The following is a 16879-nucleotide window of genomic DNA, read 5'->3' on the forward strand; positions in this document are numbered from 1 at the left end:
ACAGAATGAATGCATATATTGGTTATTTTGTAATTATTTAAATTATCTTAGACTGAATGTTGTTATGTAATACATAATTAAATATTTTTCTCTTTGCAATAAAATAATTACAATGTAAATGAAAGTAATATAATTCCGTTCAAATATTAAAGTTATTCGTTGTATCTTTTACTTTATTGCTACTAATTCAATAATTAGTAGCAATTAAAAAGTATTAATAAACGGAGCAATTATAGAAATTATTGTATTATATTATAGAAAAAAATAATCATATATATATTTAATTAAAACAAAAAGAAAGAAAATAATTTTATTTATAAAGAAAATATTTATTTTTCTTATTCAACATTTTAGGGAACAACATTGTTTCAACATTACATCTATTATCACTTAACTATTTATTTGTATGTATAATAGATTGTGTAAAGACTGCTCCAAAATACAACGTTTGTATTGAAATGATTGTCAGTCAAATAAGGATACAATATTCGATATTTTGGTATGTAAACCCTATTTCTGTATCCGAGTTCCAAAACTTACGCATAAGTGTACATTAAGTGTAATAGAAATTTCAAAAGTTATCTAATATCTCGACTTTGGTGTGTTGCAAAGCAACTCTCAGTGTCGCAGTGCGCTTTGATTGATCAATCGCTAATCTTTTGTTAACATCGTCAGAGATATAAACAGTTCTTCGTCAGAAATGACGAAAAAGATTCATTTTTTTTGCGTCAGAAATAAAAATCCACTCAATAAAAATCGACCCGATGTTTCTAACATCATTCACAAAAAAGTGGAACAACGAAAGAAAGACACACTTTTGTGCCAGAAATAAAAACCTCGTCCGATACTTGTAATATCATTCATAAAAAATATGTACATACAAGACGTACAAGAGATGCATTTATATCCAGAAAATATCGAATATAATTGCTATATAATATAGATATAAAAACGTATATAGTTAACTACGTAAGTATTACATATAATGTTTAACGTTATATGTATAACAGTAATATGTTTATAGGCTATTCTATAGCAAACAGTTTGAAATTCCCTACCTCCTTGAAACATGATTTTAAAAAATAATTAACAGAAGTATGTTTCTAAAAGCAAAGGATTACTTTTAATTTCAATAGGAAACAATTATGAAATAGTTTTATGAAAAAATTATCTTTTGTATCATTATAATTATTAAAAATTTATTCGTTATCTTGTAAATCAATTTATTTGATCAAATTATTTCATAAATCTAAAAAATTCTTTAGTCTAATATTAAAAAAAACGCAGAGTGCGTGTGCAACGTATGTTAAAAACTTGAATATTATTAAATTTAGTCTTATTTTTAATCCTGTGCTAGAATTAAAGATTAAAAAGGAAAAAAACATTTGAAATAAAATTAACTATTATGAGACAAGTATAAATAATAATATCATGAATAAATATAAATAGAGCTGGGAATATTATAGATTATTCATCCACAGTGAGAGTCTCTTTCTATTCGGAACGTCGCAACGTATATTTCCTAAAGGTGTACGTGTTACGACTATCGATGTGCGTACACGCGCAGTGGATTTTGTATCTCGCAAGACGAATTCTTTAAGATACTATAAAACGGGGGTTCCGTAAGCCACGACGACCAAGTATCCGTCTTTGATAAGCAGGAACAATCCATGGCGAGGACAGATTCTGCAACAGAACATTTGCAATTCTAAATCTCATCTCAACAATGTGGCAGTTTTAATTGAATTGTAATTTTTTGGAGAAAGTGTCTTGAAAAAAAATTCTTTTACACACACATACACAATATTTTTAATTTTTACATTTTTATTATAGAGATTCTTGCCTAGTAATAAAATACATTGGCAGTATATTGGTTAATATTGGCTAATATTGGCTAAATATTGGTTATATTGGGAATGCATTGGCCAGTGTTTTCCCAATGTTTCTCAATGTAACGCCCATATTGGTCATAAAATGTTGGCTTCAAATTAGAATACAATTAATGTCCAATATAATGAATATGAAAAATATTTATCAATATGACAAAAAATATTTGTTAATATTATAATTGTTTCAATATTTAGTAATTAATACAAGAATATTTTTGAGTAATAAAATATTGTTTTTATTATTTAAATTTTGTTTATTATTTATTATTTATTATCTTAAAGATGGCAATGTTAAAAGCTTTTTTGTCAAAAAAATATATATAAATAAAAAGTCATGTGACTTTTTAAAACTAAAGAACTTATTTAAAAAATTGAGTGTTTATGTTTTAAAATTATTACTTTTGTTGCTCTAGTATTAAGTACTTGAAATATCTTAGAATATTAGGTACTTGAAATATTCTTAGCATAGCCATCGGTATGGGGGGCTATACTTGACACTGTGAAAACGTGATATGATGTATCAAAATCGCATAATCGGCGTTAAATTACGACTACTATCTGGTATACCTAGCTGGTCGCCGGAATCCGTATGTCATAATGCCATATTGCTCGGACATCCGTGATTCATTCTGTATTCCACATAAAGCATTCCGGTATTGTGCCAATAATAAAGGGCTAGCACAACCAACGCGTGCCACCATTGATGCGACGAACCGACATAGTCTACCCATCCTGTAGGAAACATCGTACATTGTGAACAATCATTCAACAACAATGTGTAACTATAAACGATTATTTAACACAACTATATGAAGCAAGGAACATTATGTTACGATAACGAGAGCGGTAATTGCCGACAATTACCTGGATAGAAACGTTCGGGTATCTTGAGCAAGTAGAATGCGAATGCTATCGCGTTAATAAAGTACATTCCTATCACCCTCGGAATGAGCATTTTAACGATCGGGTTATCAAAGCCACCCATCGCAAAGGTCCAATGCACAGTTGGCAGTACGCCATATATCGCCCAGCTCACGAATACGGCTAGCTTAATGTTGCTGTCGATGTTCAGCTTCGGTATTTGCAGTATCATTGCGAAAATGAAGATCGCGAGCACGGTTGAGAGGTAAAACCGCTGCAGATCCTGTGAAACATTCGCGGATGCAATTTATTAATTGCATTTTTATACGAATATGTCGAAAAGCATTTTAATTATTAAAATTTTTCTAAGTTTATAAAATGCAAACTGTCAATTTGTACGTAAACGTAAAAATTTAAATTTTCTTTATATATGTATACGCTACTCATAGCATTGCCAAAATTATAAGTAGAAAAATCGACGTTTTTTTCACCTTATGACACCAAAAAGCATAGTAGACCCCCGACATATATATCGACAGCATGCTCAAAGCAATACCGAATAAGTCCAAGGACAGGAAGCACCAGTAGTCCGCCTCGCTTCGACACGAGAACGTGTGATATACGGACGACAGGATCATGCATATCTACAAAAAGAGTTTCATTAATTCATTATTACATGATAACACACAAGTCATATATGTTGCACCTCTGATAGGAAAAGTTTTGCAAAATTGTATAACAAAATATTGTAAAAAAATTATAATCCGTCATTATGGGGACATATTTAAGAAAATAGATGTAGAAATATTAACCTTTTATGAAACATTGATAAATATTTGTGCAACTAATTTTGAAATGGTATTTCGACATAATAATAGTGATATGGCGAATCATTTTAACAGCACATTTGCAAAATAAAATTCAGTAATAAATTATGCAATAATTGAGAAAAATATTTTTTATATATTAATACATTTGTAACATGTTTAAAACATTTAGAAATATAATTGTGCATAAAAGACTCAAATTATTCCACAATTATTCCTAAATTATAATGTACAATTATTGAAACATGGAATGTATAATATTTGTGCATTATAATGTAAGAATAATTTAAGAATTTCGGGTTCACTATTCTAATACTATCTATGAGATACTTAAAGCTACCCTTACGAGAGTTTGCGTCACTATATTAACTTTCCGATGAACACAATTAACCTGTCAGATAAAATATCCCTTTTTTAACGTTTATTAAATGTCTGTTGAATAAGCAATATCTGTTAAATTTGTTGTAGTATCTTTTAATATTAATTTTGAATTAAATATTGAAGATTATATGCTGTAAATATTGCATAACACTATTGCTGCATTATTGCTACATTATATTGTAAAAATATTGAAGATTATAATGTAATAATTTTAAATGCTAAAATAATTACAAAACATTTATGTTTCAAATTATTTATATTTGTCTAATCTTTAACAAATATTATTTAAGAATTATATTCTGACAAAACTATTGCGTTATGGCGAATTATCTTAGCACAATCTTTGATGCCGTTATTGTGAAATGTTTGCAAAATCTTTCTATCGGGGGGACGCTGCCGAAGATTTTTACCTGAAAGCAAAGAAGCAACAAGGACACAATCACTTTGTCGCCAAATGGCGCATGAATGTTCAGTAGACAGAGATCATATAGAGTCAAACCAAAGAACAGCATCCAGCCAAAGATGTGACTCCAAATATTTACGGTTTCGTTCGTCCACCAAAATATACTAAAACATGCAATATCTTCGTAAGAAACTGCATTTTATTGCAATATATTGAGGAATGTTAAACTCAACCTCTCGAGACATAGTTTGGTGGTCAAGCAACCTCGATAACCGCACAATATGTAAGGATTATGCTGAAGAAATTGAGGTGCTTCCTCGAACCGAAGCAAACGTCTCAGCTTTTCTTCTTTTTCCGGGGCAACTTCCCTCTTGGCTGTCGAATCGCATCCCTATTTCAAAAATCGGAAAGTCGAAACATTCAATAATAAACACAAAAGTTTAAAGAACGTCTAAAATTTGAAGCATTCAGACAGTATTTTAAAAAACTTTTATGTTATCAAAATAGGGCTCAATATATGTATAGGACATGTATCAAAAATACAACGTAAACTTTTTGTTTTAGTATTAGACTATAAAACTAAAATGCTATTTATTTCAGCATTAAATTAAATTAAAAAAGATATTAAACAAATTATACAATAAATTTTAATAAATTTTTTAAATCACCGATTTTATCTCTCTCTCTAATATCTATATTTGAACATATTTATACAGTTTTAAAGTAATAATCATAAAAAATTGCACTTGCATTTTGCACAATAATAAACGGGAAAAAAAAAGTTTTTTATTTTGCGTGCATGTAATCAAATTAAAATTTTAATCATATTAAAATATTAATCATAAGTGTGAAAGTCACAAGAAGTTCCCTCAATGACGTTTTATACAATGACGTTTTATAGCACTTAGAGTATTCAGAACAATATGAAGTATTGTTTCATCGCTTTCATCGCTTTCGTTTATGACATTCTTCGACGATGTAAACTCATCGTAGTAACAATGGAATGATGTGACTTTACAATACGATGAAATTCCCTTTTTAACTTGATATAATTAGAAAGAGAAAACTGTCCATTTAACAAAATTGAAGTTGTTGTGTAACACGAAAATTATCTTTCCAATTTCAATTATACCTTTATAGTAATATGATTAATTGAATTTAATTAAGGAGGCATATCGTATGTAGCATATCAAAATAATATCTAACTTTACAAATTTTTTTTTGTATTAATGTGTGTGTGACTCGTGACATTATGTTGTGGTACGAAATATAATTTTATCACTGACTACTGCCCCACACAAGATAGAAAGTTATTCGAGCAAGATGAAAGAGGATTGACAAGTGAACGCATGTAGGATGCGTCCTTAATGATTCGGAAAGTCATCGCTACGAGAATGTAGACAAGAAACGTTTCGATCATACACATCTTTCACAGATACGCGAATGCGGTAAGTAGGCCACAACGGGACCTGCCTTTCATCCGAGTGTGTCAAGTTTACGCCATCCGTTTTCCTCTCGTGCCGCATAAGTTTGCAACTAGTGAAATCGATTCTTGTTGCTAGCGCAGAGCAATATCGATCGTGATTATAGCAAGTACCGTCGCGGAAAATGAAGGATAATTCCAGATTTCGTTGAAATGCAATTTCAGAAGACAATATATACTTTCGCCTCGTAACAAGCACTCGACAAACAGTCAATTGCATTTATTTAATTTATATTCTGAACAAACCGTTAAATTATTATCGGCAACTGCTTGCTTGTATTGCGAAAGCCGCAAATAATAAATAATACATTTTTACAAAATAGACTCCGCTTGAAATTTTTAGCTCAGAAATAGAAGAATTCTATTGATCGTAGTTGTAATATACACACGAGGAAAGGAGAAATGTAAAATTACGGAGTTTATATCGCGCAACCCAGAAAATCATAGTCGCGTGTCTTAGTCTCGCAAAAACCGGAAGCGGTGACTTTAACAAGAAATGGAGCATATCAACTTTACGGTCCTTCTGATAAAGTTACTATTTCCGGGCTTCAACCTGTCGATTTTATCCGCGGAATTTTCACAAAAATTTTCCGTCTGTTATTATCTATAGCGATGATTGTCACCTGCAGGTTAATCGCGTGACGAACCGCATAATTAACCCGTATTCGTTAAGATTGACGCGTAATGAAGAAAAATTATAAGGAACAGGAAATACATTTTAGAGACAAAAGGAATAAGAAAGTTTAATGCACTAGCTCAGTACAACAAATTTAAGCGACAGGTTTCATATAGCTTGTATACTCATTACATAATTTAGAAAATCGAAAATCCAGATCGGAAAGCACGCAGAAAAATTTTAGGATTATTTTAATTTAATTTAATTTTTATGTAATGTATATTTGTAAATCTAATTTTAAATCAAAATCTTCTACCAATCTTCAAAAAAATTGATGCCAGTAAATGTTTGCAACGGTAATACATTGTAGTAACGAAGAATCATCTTAGCACAATTATTGCTGAATATCTTTCATAAGATAATTTTGTAATTATTATACAAATTATTGCAAAACAAAAGAAAACATTACAGCAGGAAATTGTACAATTATTATTTAAACATTGTTAAATAAAAATTTCACAAAGAAATTAGAAGCCTAGTATACATAAAACAATACTATTTTAATATTATTTGTAAATATTTGATAATTGAATAAATTATTCACTAGAGATTTACAAAATTCCTTTGTAATAAAAGATGTGATTTTTACTTTTGTAAATGCAATAATTATTGTGGAAGTTTCCTATTTGAGAAGAGAGTTACTTTAACGAAAATCAAATTACAGTTTATTCCTTATCTCCAATATATCTGTTTCCTGTTCTCTATATTTTTCTATTCATTATGCGTCGACCTTTACGCTTTCGTTTTTAATTTTCTCTGGAATCTTAAAATTTATTCCCGAATCTCAATTAGTTCTAATTTCTTCTGAATTTGAAGAATCTAATTCCACAAGGTGTGAAGACGTCGCGTATACGTACGAACGTTGACTGACCTCGTTGACGAGCGGCTTGCTCGCTTCTTGCGTCAATTCTATCGCAGATTGCTTTTCATGACTATTATTGTTGTGCAGTTGGCCATTATTGGGCTCTTTTTCACAGTGGTCGCTAACCTCCTCTACGCCTGCAAGTAGTTTCATCATTCAAACAGTGTAGATCTTTTGTGCACAACACCTGCTTCCTGAAAAATAGAATATGATAGAAAGATAGGAGAAACAACCGTAAGTCACGATAACATTGCTGTTAAATGAGGCATTGCCATCCTACCATGTAATTTTCATTTAAAGCAGGATGGAATTTCAAAGCAAATTTGTAAAATATATAAACGTATACGGAATTAATTACAAAACCTCTGCATATCTCGAAGAGATATGTGAAAGTACGTATAAAATGTACATAGAAGATGATATATATTTATACATTAATTTTGCAGAAATTTATCATGATGAGTCTTTGTGTTGTGACTTAGCAATTCCTTAAGACAGTCTAGCGTTAATCATTGACTGGCAACTTTTTGAATAAACATAATATTACAATTTAAGTTATTTAAAATTTTAATAAAATTTGACAAAATTTTAGTAAATTTTACTATACTTTTAACAAAATTTATTAAAACTTTACCAAATTTTATTAAAATTTTAATAAATTTTAAAAGTATAGTAAAATTCTTTGAAGTTCACGTTTCTCACAATTGCCACAATTTTCACAATTTTTAAGAGAAAATTTTCTCCACGTAGAAGAAAGGGAAAGAGAAGTAAAAGGAGGGAATGATAAAGGAGGCAAGAAACGTTGATATTTGAGGGAAATAGAGTAAAAGTATTAGGTTTAAGCAGAAGAGGAGGAGGGTAAAAGGTTAAAAGGACTATGTAACATGTATATAGAATTTATATCTTATAATAATGCTCTTGTAATAAATATCCATCGTTATTTTAAAATTACAACAACAATATTACAGCAACTTTCACGTTATATATAAAATATGATGTTGAAATATATCACTGTTATATAGAGAAAAGTAACTGTATCGACTGGGTACAGAATAACAATACACGTTCGCCTTTGTTCTTAACTGATAATCGCACGATGATAAGCGTATTTATCAATTGTTTTGTATGGCAATTGACGCGATTCAACTTCCTGCGTATCAATCCGAAGACAAATGCAGGAGTCAAGACAATATGCTTATACTTTTCATAGAACTCCAATTAGAAGTACGGATTTTTATTTATAAGGTGACGTCGGTACACGTAACTTTTTCGCGAAAGGAGATTGCCCCTTGCGTACGGAAAGCAAGCAGTAATCGTTGTAAGGAGCGGAATGCTTTCTTACGTGACGCCGTCTAATTGGAAGTGAATTTTATTTGCAGTAGCACGCGCGCGCACACACACATACAAACACACACACACACACACACACACACACACACACACACACACACACACACACACACACAGAGTCAGCGGTATCGTTATTACGCTGCAGTTAAACGAGACAAAAACTGTACGTGAAGACTTACTGCTTAAGGGGGAAAATAGTGGAACGCTTAAAACTTTCGAGCTCGCCGCGCGAAATCGACCAATTAGAAATCTCTCGCGCGGTCGAGCCGAAAAGAATTATATTCGGGCCGAGATTTTGCGAAATTTTCTAGCCATTAATGGCGTTAGGTAAAAAACGAGATTTCAATAGTACGGCACACAATGCGCGTTAGAAGCGGACGAAAATCCCCGTGTGTTCCGCGATTCGCGATGTCCAAGTTGTCTTTTTCATCTCTGTGGAGTCCGCCGCGCGTGAGAGGAGGAGATTCCTGTTCACTCTCTCTGCCTCACGCGGCTACGTCTAATCTGCGAGAAAGTCGAAGGCGCACTTTAGAATTCGTCGAGATCGTACGTCTACACCCGAGAGAAAAGTATATGATTGCATAGATTATATTTCTTCACCGTGATATACATATACATACGAACACACGAACAGGAAGTACCTGCGTGTTTGCGTAACGTGATTCCGAAATGTCCTACCTTTTCTATATATCTAGTATTCATTTTATTGACGTTATATATATATATCTTATTATCCAATCAGCACGCAACATCTAAAAGACGTAGATTCTTTAAGATCTTGTATTGATACGTATGATAATTTTGCGACTTACAATAAAATTGATAATGTTAGATAGATAGACGAAAATAATGATTTATTAAATAGTGAAAATAATGATAATGACGATTGCTTTTATGGAAGAAATAGGAAAGTTTCCATAATGGCTGCTTCCGCAATCACTATCCTGCCACGGAACGCGGAATGTAGACAACCTCGAGAAACGAAAACCTTGTTTTTATATTTATATTTGCATTAATAAAAGGGTAATCGCGTCGCTTATATAATGGATAATATATGTTCATCATCAGGTGAAGTATTAAAAATTAAAACAAATGATATCGCGTAATATAATGCACTTTAATAGATTTATCAATACTTGATCGTCGAATTCAGAAATTTAAACTCGTAAGTTTATCGTTAAATACAAATAAATACGCATTAATTAAGGAAAAAAAATTTTTATATATAATTTGCATATGTATTTAAAGTTTCCGAGTCGAGAGGTCTAAAGATTAATTTGTAACATTATATCTTTAATTGGTCGGTCATTATTCTTATTATATGTATCGAATTCAGCAGTTGATAATTGAATCGAATAAACGGGACAGCACGTATTTCAATATGTTATATACCGCGTATATATTATTCAGTAGGTCAAGCTAATGAACTGTAATACGTCAGTTATTAAACCATTCCTCGACGGTAGAAACGTACAACTATCATCCCTTCTCCCGATTTGCAGGACAAAGTCCCACTACTATTGCGAAGACCGTGTCGAAAGTAAGTTGACATTGAGGCCATCGAGCGATGGTCATGGTGCACCGGTGCTAACTTTGGCGCAAGACATTTCATTTTATCAGTACCACTAGAATGTAATTTAAATCTCGCACGAGTCTCTGGCGAAAAGACGCGGATTCTTTCAATGAAGATCGGGAATCACGCGTCTCTTACTGATCGCATAAAAAGAAGCTCAATTTATTAACGAGACAAAAAGATGCAGTTGTCTTATAGTCAATGAAAAATGTTGGTATAACTATCTTATAAAATATTCGTAATAAAAAGCGATCGACCGCGCGTGTCTAATTCGGCAATAATTAGCGTGTTTGTTTTACTTTATCTCTTAATTAGGAGAATTTTAAGGGTCACTTAAAACACATCGAGGACGAGCAATAACAGACGTACCTCGTGTGGAGCGGCGATCGACAGTTTTGCGGACAGTCGAGGAGACGGAGAGTCATTGACGTGTCCCTCGTGGTCGGGGGCCTACCGACGCATCGGCGCACTCTTCGTGTGCGAGTTTCCGCCGCACGTTGTATAAGTCGGGCCGCAATAACGCGTTTCGATCGACCGCACCGAGCGCGCCGAGCGGAGCACTGGCAGTGAGCGAGCGAGCGCGTCGCGATTGCGAAGCGGTTACGGCGGCAGCGGCGGTGGCGGTGGCGACGGCTAGTCAGGGTCGCTCTCAAGTACCAGTATGTACACGCGGCCCGCGTGCGGTGTACATGCACGGGAGATCAGCAACAGTCCCCCCGTACTCGGGGTACAAAGGGGGGACGTATGGTACTTTCACTGCTCGGACGATGGCGAGCAACCGTTCTCCGCTTCTCCGCGGATTCGGAACTGCCGGGTGGCCTTCGACGCCCGGACATCTCTCTCGCAATATCTCGAGGACGCGAGATGTACAATAATTATGAGCTTTTCGAGGTGGCTCAGTTTCGTCGCTATAGAGCACTAAAATCTCGTAGGGTAAAAAAATCGAACTTGTGCGATTATCTTGAACGATTTGCCACTTTGTCTGTTATTTTATAAGAGACAGGCCAAGTTCTCACGCTTTTAAAAAGTGACGTTTTGTTTTAGGAAATTTACAGAGTACATAATCTATCGTTTGATTTATGTAATTTTATGCAATCGTTTCCACGTCAAATTACTTCTGCGAATAAGGAATAAATTTTGTGAATTTAATAAATGGTTAGTTACGTGGTCACTTCTACGTTCTTATATAAGGTCATCTCGATTTACTTAAATATACTTTCTAAATCTTGTGTAGAGTGAAAATTAAGTTTAGAATTTTCAGGGTGATTTGCCATTCTAGCAAGAGTCAAAATTCAGTTCCATTAGAGCGAAAATTAAACTCGTGCAATTTTTCACTCTACAAGATTTAGAGAGTGGTAGTTTTGAATATCTTTGATCACCGTCACTTTTCAGAGCGCGAAAAAATTTTTACGTCAAAATCGATACGAAATCGCGTACAATAAAAATTTCAAGAGTACACAAGTCGATTTCGTGTTACTTTCACGTAGGTCACATCGCTGACATTGAACATTGGGAAAGACACGTGGGATAGGAACACTTTCAAATCGAGAGATTGACAATGATACGATAGTGTTTTTACATCATGGCACGAATCTTCGATTAATTTTTGCTCGTACGGTAGGAAATACGATAATATAACGCGAGACGTGACATTATATATCTCGTGATACAATCTGCTTATCATTCGCACGCTCAGATTTCTGGCCGCGCGCGAGGAGAAGAAAAGAGAGATTCGCTTTACCTTATCATCATGTGGACTTTATTATATAAAGGGCTAATGCTAAAATGTACACAAGATAAGTTATTAAAAATGTTCATTATTGCGGTAGTAATAATTAATTATACACATGAATAGTCATCTTCTACTAGAGAGTGAACGATGATCAATTGTTTTTTTTTTCTTTTCGAGGGCTATAACTTTTAAATACCAGAGTCGACGCGTTTACTCGTAATTAAATTACAGCAGATACACGGTCGTGTGAGACAAGGTCGGCGTAAACAGCGGGCCGCCGCATTACATACTAATCGATTTGTCTTCTCTAGGTTCCTTTAGCCGCCCCATCAGCTCTTGCCGTATTTCAAGCACCGATTACATCGAGACGTTTTTCGCTCAAACGCGCGCTTCACACTCGGTTCGCAAGACAGAATCGTTTTTACTTATGGACTAATTAAGTAATCGTATTTTCCTTTTTAAATGACGTATCAGATTTTATTTATCTATAATTAGAAGCCAAAACACACTGCTAGCACCATCAAACAGTGCAATTATGTAGAGTTTCATATAGTCTTAAACGAACTATTTCACGTTGAATGACATTTCGCAATTTAACGACACATTTTGTTCATTTTGTAATATAATATCTAGATTTTTAAGAAATAATATGTAATCACATCGTCTTACCCTTACAGCCACAATATATCGGGTATACAATATTGTAATCGCAACGTTTAAATAACAGATTTAAGTCTATCGTTCGTCCAGTAGTGGACAGTACGGTCGCGCGTAGCAACTACGCGCGTTTATATTGTGGATGAAAGGAAAAACACCTGGTTTTATTAAATAATAAAAAAAGCTGCTTAAAGAAACATCTGTACGCAAAACTGTAGTAAAAGTATTGATGCGAATAAAATAGCGTCGCGATGGACGACGAGCTGTGCGAATTCCTGATTCGCAGAACACGACGCACAAACTTAATAACGTGCAATCATGCACTATGATACGAGACGAGTCGCCGAGGTTTTAGCGATCCAGTGGCGATCTCCTCGCGCCGTTGACATATTTGTCGCCTAATTTATATAATGCGATCCGTATATAAATTTAAATAATCGGAATTGTGCTTTCCCTTATATCACTTATCGATAAAATCGACCTCTCTGATTGCTTTTCTTTCGAAAAGAATGCCACGAGCGATTTGCACGTTTTCGCAACAATTACATGACGAATCCTCATCATGACCCGCGAAACTGCAGGCTCCATACTCCACGTATCAACAATCCAGCGTTTCGCAGATACTTCCGATTACTTAAAGTTGCACGGTTGCCACTTGCCGATTAACGATATGCATAATTAAATTACTACACACACACACAGGAACCAAAAGCACAGATTTCGAGTTACTCGTAGAATTTGTCAGGTATAAGGAATTTTAATAATTGAACAAAGCATACACGTACAGTTTCAGTAATATTTATATATATATATAGCCCAGTCTTACAAAAGAGTGACCACATCGTTTCAAGGGACGGGCAAACATTGCTCACTTGCGTTAAAACTAACAATCGATGTGCTGTCAGTTCAAAGTTTTCATTTTCACTGAGAAAGTAGGTAGTATCGTAATGTTACAATTATTACAAGCACAATAATTAGAAACCAATCTATTAGATTCAAATACAAATCCTACTTTCACTCTCCTATATGTTACTTCCATTTTTTTTTATGAAAAACAAAGCGGATGTGTCTGATTCTTTATATATAATGCAGGGTGACCACCTTCAAAATTGCCTCGATTGCCATTTCGGCAACGTTTTAAACTATCCGCGGACTTCCTGAACCGCGAGAAGTTCAGATCGATCACGTTTGCCTGAGGATTCCTCGGGCCCGAATACTGGCTTAAGTTTAAAAGTATACGAGCCATAGCTAATTTCAATCGGTGCTGATGCGTAAGTGGCAATAGGCTGGGGCTGTTTCTTGGTGGTGTTTGGATGTTGAAGTCAATGGAGATTGGCGCATCACATGGCATACTTGCGCGTCCATTCACGCGCCAATTCATTGTACTTCTCCCTGTCGGTTTTGTATATCCTGGCTATCTCTGGTACCAATGGGTCATCTGGATTTGGATCGCACAGCAAGGAGCATATTGACAGTAACACTGAAAAATAATCGACAACATTAAAGTGCTATTAGTACAAAATAAAATTTTCCACAAATGCATATCACATAGAACACATACCCTTCGATATAGTGAGTGCGGGAGACCATTGAGATCGTAGAATATCCAAACAAATACTTCCATTACTGTTGATATTAGGATGATAGATTCTAGTCGTAAACGCCACCTGTACATAAATGGCGAATAGTTGTTTGTAATATTTGTGTTTTCTATGATATAAAATTAAAAATTTTATCTGCACAAAGTAACGTACCTTAGGTGGTTTAAATGGGTAATCTGTTGGAAAGTGTATTGTTAAGAAAAATACCCCTCCTTGATACGGACTGTCAGGCTGTTAAGAAAAAAAACAACCAATATATTACACAATTGTTCTATAATGAAAAACTACATATATATCAATTTTGACATATACTTATTAGCCATGTATTAAAAAATCATTATGGCATAAGAAAAAGTGCAAAGTGTAAGATATATAATCACCAACAATTCAATATCTTTTTATTAAAATTTAAAATGATATAAAAAGTATTATGGCTGCGTTCCAAAATTGACTGTCAATACTGAATATAGTTCATATTATATGTATGTATGTTATAGATTTTCAGTATTAATAGTGAATTTTGAAACGCAATCTATAGAGGTAATCTGAATAAGGAAATTCTTAGAAAAGACGTAAAACATTTCTATAAATGTCACTTACTGGTCCCATGATTGTTGCTTGCCAGTGGAATACTGAAAAAATATTATATTGAATGATTACATACAAACTGTCACAATGTAATTTTATTTATACTTTTATACATTAACAATAAATAACTATTTCTTTCCAATTTAAAGAATCTAAATAATAAAATTTTAATTGAAATAAAGCAAGGTTTAAATTTATAACATGTAAGGTTATAATTCAATATACTAACTACTATTTATTTTACATTTCTAAGTATTTATTTATTAGAAACTTAATACTTACAATCATCTCCTACAGGTCCAGCCGAGCATTGTGCTGGCGGATCTCTACCAAGATCCTGAAGTTCCTGAAATTACAAATTAATGTTCTATAAAAATTTTACATGTAATAAAAAGTGCGATCCACTTAACGCTATAAATACCTCAAAGCATTTGATTGACTAATTAGAATTAAGAATTTTATGAATTGATCAATCAAAGAATACTTTAAAGTGTTTGCAGAGTAAAATAGATTGCACCCAAAGATATCTATCAATATCTCGATTTATGAAAAATACTATGGTATCCCGTTACAAATATTTTAATCAGATCACTGATTTATATTTAAAATAGATTGTTTTTAACATGTACTATAATAATTCCAATCATACATTGTACTGTTCTATAGACAGCTTTCGTATTTATAAACATAGTACACAATTTGATATTTTTTAAACAACAGATATATGTATAGAACTTTCTAGATAATTCATTCCCCCCCTTCCACACACACACACACACATACACACACACACACACATATATATATATACACATATACATATAATAATTGAGAATGAGACATTACTGCAGAACAATGGAAATTCACAAGACAAAGTTATAAAGCTGCCTACGTTCTCGTTTATACAATATCTTTATGACAAAGATAACAAAAATAATTAGTGTCATCACTAATTATAGTAATGTAGTCACATTGTTCAAGTATCGATACAACTCTATGAATGTTGTTAATCTCATCGGAATATCACAAATGACTAAGACGAGACAAAAGTTATAGCTTTTCGCTGGACTTTACAGGCTTGCTGCCGAGCCTCCTCCGTCGCACGGATGTCCATCATAGTCCAATCCAGCGAACGAACGAGTATTGAAACATTACTGGCACTCACGTCATGGAGATGCACCATATCAAATAATTCACATTGCTCGATATACACTGCTCTCACAGCAGGCCACTGTAAAAGACAAATCGCGAGCACGCGCGACGTGGAGGCACGAACAATCAGCTGAAAGCATCATCTCTCGCCGAGGGAGAGACGTCGCGAGGGGCAATCTACGAGCTCGGCATGCGGGCGCGCGTCCATCATCCTCCGTACACGAAAATCGCGCGGCCACATAAACCCCGTTCTTACTGTCATCGACGACGACGACGACGATGACAGACAGCGAGCCCGGCTGGCTGGCTGATCGAGGGACGGACGGTTCCTGGACGCGCACGGCGCACGGCCGCCATCCTCGCGCGCCGGAGCATGATCGTTGCGGCCGCGCGGTTGGCGACAGCAACGGCGACGACGACGCGACGACGAGGAAGTTGCCGTCGACGAGATTCCTCCAGTTAGTTAGTTCGCTCGCTCGCTCGCTCGCTCGCTCGCACGCTCGCACGCACGCACGCACGCATGCACGCACACACATCGCCTCGTCGAGGAAGATACGGCCGTCGAGGGGCGTACGGCCGGGCACGGCGCGGAGTACGACAACGCCCGGGCGCGGGGACGCGCGGCACGAACGCCACACCGGCATTCCTCCACGTACCTTATTAATTCGCTTTAAAGCCATTTGACGAACTGTGTGTTGATATTAACTGGCCTGACAAACCAGACAGCGATACCCCGCTTGCCGTGGATCTTTGATTAGGGATCGCAAGATGGCCGCCTTTCTAAACGTAGCCCGACTGCGCTGGTCAAGCGCGCTGCTTGTGCCTGCTACCCGAGTGCCTGTCT

General features: G+C 34.8%; 2 protein-coding genes and 1 long non-coding RNA gene across 3 annotated transcripts; 1 reads left to right on the top strand and 2 right to left on the bottom strand.

The window, feature by feature from the left end:
- Positions 1–308: 308 nt before the first annotated feature.
- Positions 309–11905, bottom strand: LOC105831698 (progestin and adipoQ receptor family member 3). The gene is made up of 8 exons (XM_012672039.3): positions 10675–11905; positions 7392–7576; positions 4595–4752; positions 4369–4525; positions 3242–3394; positions 2754–3033; positions 2457–2621; positions 309–1686 (listed from the first exon to the last, which is right to left on the bottom strand). Exons 2-7 carry the CDS (start codon positions 7536–7538, stop codon positions 2482–2484), a joined length of 1035 nt encoding a protein of 344 aa, XP_012527493.1. The 5' UTR covers positions 7539–7576; positions 10675–11905; the 3' UTR covers positions 309–1686; positions 2457–2481.
- Positions 8340–12891, top strand: LOC118645819. Its single transcript, XR_004963428.1, has 2 exons — positions 8340–10515; positions 10621–12891. It is a non-coding gene; the product is annotated as an uncharacterized LOC118645819 (long non-coding RNA).
- Positions 12105–16858, bottom strand: LOC105831701 (ubiquitin-conjugating enzyme E2-17 kDa). Its single transcript, XM_012672042.3, has 6 exons — positions 16692–16858; positions 15166–15229; positions 14896–14927; positions 14449–14526; positions 14256–14361; positions 12105–14174 (listed from the first exon to the last, which is right to left on the bottom strand). The coding sequence occupies exons 1-6, from the start codon at positions 16713–16715 to the stop codon at positions 14035–14037; spliced, it is 444 nt and encodes a 147-aa protein (XP_012527496.1). The 5' UTR covers positions 16716–16858; the 3' UTR covers positions 12105–14034.
- Positions 16859–16879: the final 21 nt, after the last annotated feature.

This window comes from Monomorium pharaonis, chromosome 5 (assembly GCF_013373865.1).
Source record: "Monomorium pharaonis isolate MP-MQ-018 chromosome 5, ASM1337386v2, whole genome shotgun sequence".
Lineage (NCBI taxonomy): Eukaryota > Metazoa > Arthropoda > Insecta > Hymenoptera > Formicidae > Monomorium > Monomorium pharaonis.